The sequence below is a fragment of the Pantherophis guttatus genome, chromosome 4, assembly GCF_059756535.1.
Source record: "Pantherophis guttatus breed Tessera chromosome 4, ASM5975653v1, whole genome shotgun sequence".
In the NCBI taxonomy this organism is placed as follows: Eukaryota; Metazoa; Chordata; class Lepidosauria; order Squamata; family Colubridae; genus Pantherophis; species Pantherophis guttatus.
Window position 1 is genome coordinate 37959609 of NC_142066.1, and position 1826 is coordinate 37961434.

The 1826-nt window shown below is 35.1% G+C and overlaps 1 protein-coding gene across 1 annotated transcript; it reads right to left on the bottom strand.

Moving 5' to 3' along the window:
* Positions 1-371: 371 nt before the first annotated feature.
* On the bottom strand, positions 372-1346 carry LOC117668800 (olfactory receptor 6B1-like). The gene has a single exon (XM_034422859.2). It carries the CDS (start codon positions 1341-1343, stop codon positions 372-374), a length of 972 nt encoding a protein of 323 aa, XP_034278750.2. The 5' UTR covers positions 1344-1346.
* Positions 1347-1826: the final 480 nt, after the last annotated feature.

Below are 1826 nucleotides of genomic sequence, written 5' to 3' on the forward strand. Positions count from 1 at the left end.
CAATAATATAAGGTCACTTTGTAGGAAATTTATTATTTCTTATGCCTCAGCCTAGCTAATGCAAAGTGTATGAAATACTTAAAAAATAGAATGGTATGTGCAAATGATCGGGGGTAGGGGGGCAGGAGAAAAACTGTTATCTAATCTGCAGGTTGTCCTCCTGCTTCCCAAAATTATTCTTACACACCATAATAAAGAAAACATTCAAATCACCTTTTCAGTTGAAAATTGGCATTCATCTGTTGAAGCAAAACAAACTGCTCAGATTGTAAAATATTGAGAATTATACAACTTGGTAAGTCAATTTTGGTGACAGTGTAAGGAATGCTTGTTGCAAAAGATATTCAAACATCAGTTTGACAATGGCTTTATCAGTTTGACAATGGCTTTAATCTTTTTGTTAGAAAACATCCTGAGAAGGTGACCACTTGATTTATAGCAATGCTCAAGGTCTTTCTTACTTCCCTGTTCCTGAGGCTGTAAATAATTGGGTTGAGGAATGGAGCTACCACTGAGTAGAGGATGGACACTGGTTTGTTCAAGTCAAATGTTCCAATGGCCTTAGGCCGGGCATACATGAATACAGTAGTGGCATAGAACATAGAGACAACTGTTAGGTGAGAGACACATGTGGAAAAAGCTTTGCTCTTATCTTTTCTGGAAGGAAGTTTTGCAACTGTGCAAAAAATACATATATAAGATGTGCTAGTCACCAAAACTGATGTTATAAGGACTGCTAGTGCTGCCACAAAATCCAGAACCTCTATGGTTGAAGTGTCTGTGCAAGACAACTTCAATAAAGGTGAGATGTCACAGAAGAAGTGTCCAATAGTATTTTCATGGCAGAACTGCAACCTGGAGATCATCACTACAGATGGAATGGAAGCTAGGAAGCCACTAAGCCAGGAAGCCGTAGTCAGGAAAACACAGGTTCTATGATTCATAAGGGAAGTATAATGAAGGGGATAGCAAATTGCCAAATATCTATCATAGGCCATTGCTGCCAAGAGAAAACATTCAGAAGATGCTAAGGAGAGAAAAAAGTACATCTGGGCAAGGCAGTCTTGGAAAGTAATTGTGTTCTCCCCTGACCACAGGATGGAGAATAATTTGGGCATTGTTACTGAGACATAGAAGATTTCCAAAATAGAAAGATTTCCTAAGAAAAAATACATGGGAGTGCGAAGCTGCTGGTTCAAACTTATGGTCCATATCAGAAGGACATTTTCCACCAGCGTCAGAAGGTAGATGGTGGCAAATATTGCAAACAATGTTAGCTGATGCTCTGGAAGTTCAGGAAAACCCATAATAATGAATTTCGTGTGAGAAGTATTATTCGGCATTCTCCAATATGTTCATCACTGTTTTCGCTGTTAATAATAATAATAATAATAATAATAATAATAATAATAATAATAATAGAAAAAGAGCTAAGCACATTTTAAATTAATCATAATAAAAATGCCTCATGAAAGGCAAATGCATAAACATAGAATTCAGCAAAATAAACTGATATGTAAATTATTTTAGGTCAAATCAATAAATCCACTAATTTCATCAACCATAACTAATTTAAATATAAATTGCAATTTAACCACAATGAAAATGCATATAGAAAATACAGACAAAGATGTCAGTAGGAAGGGTACATATATGACATTACGTCAAATGCACCAATTTATTTGAGAAATTATCAGCAGAAAAACTGAAAAATGTTAATTGCTTTTATTTTTTCAATTTGGCCATAGCAATTCCTCCTCCTGTTTTGCTGTCTCACAGAATTTTTTTTAGAAGATTTTCTTCAATAAGTAGTATATTTCTGAAAA

Excerpts from the sequence above, each read along its gene's own strand:
- LOC117668800 (XM_034422859.2), bottom strand. The coding sequence starts at position 1,343 with ATGCCGAATAATACTTCTCACACGAAATTCATTATTATGGGTTTTCCT.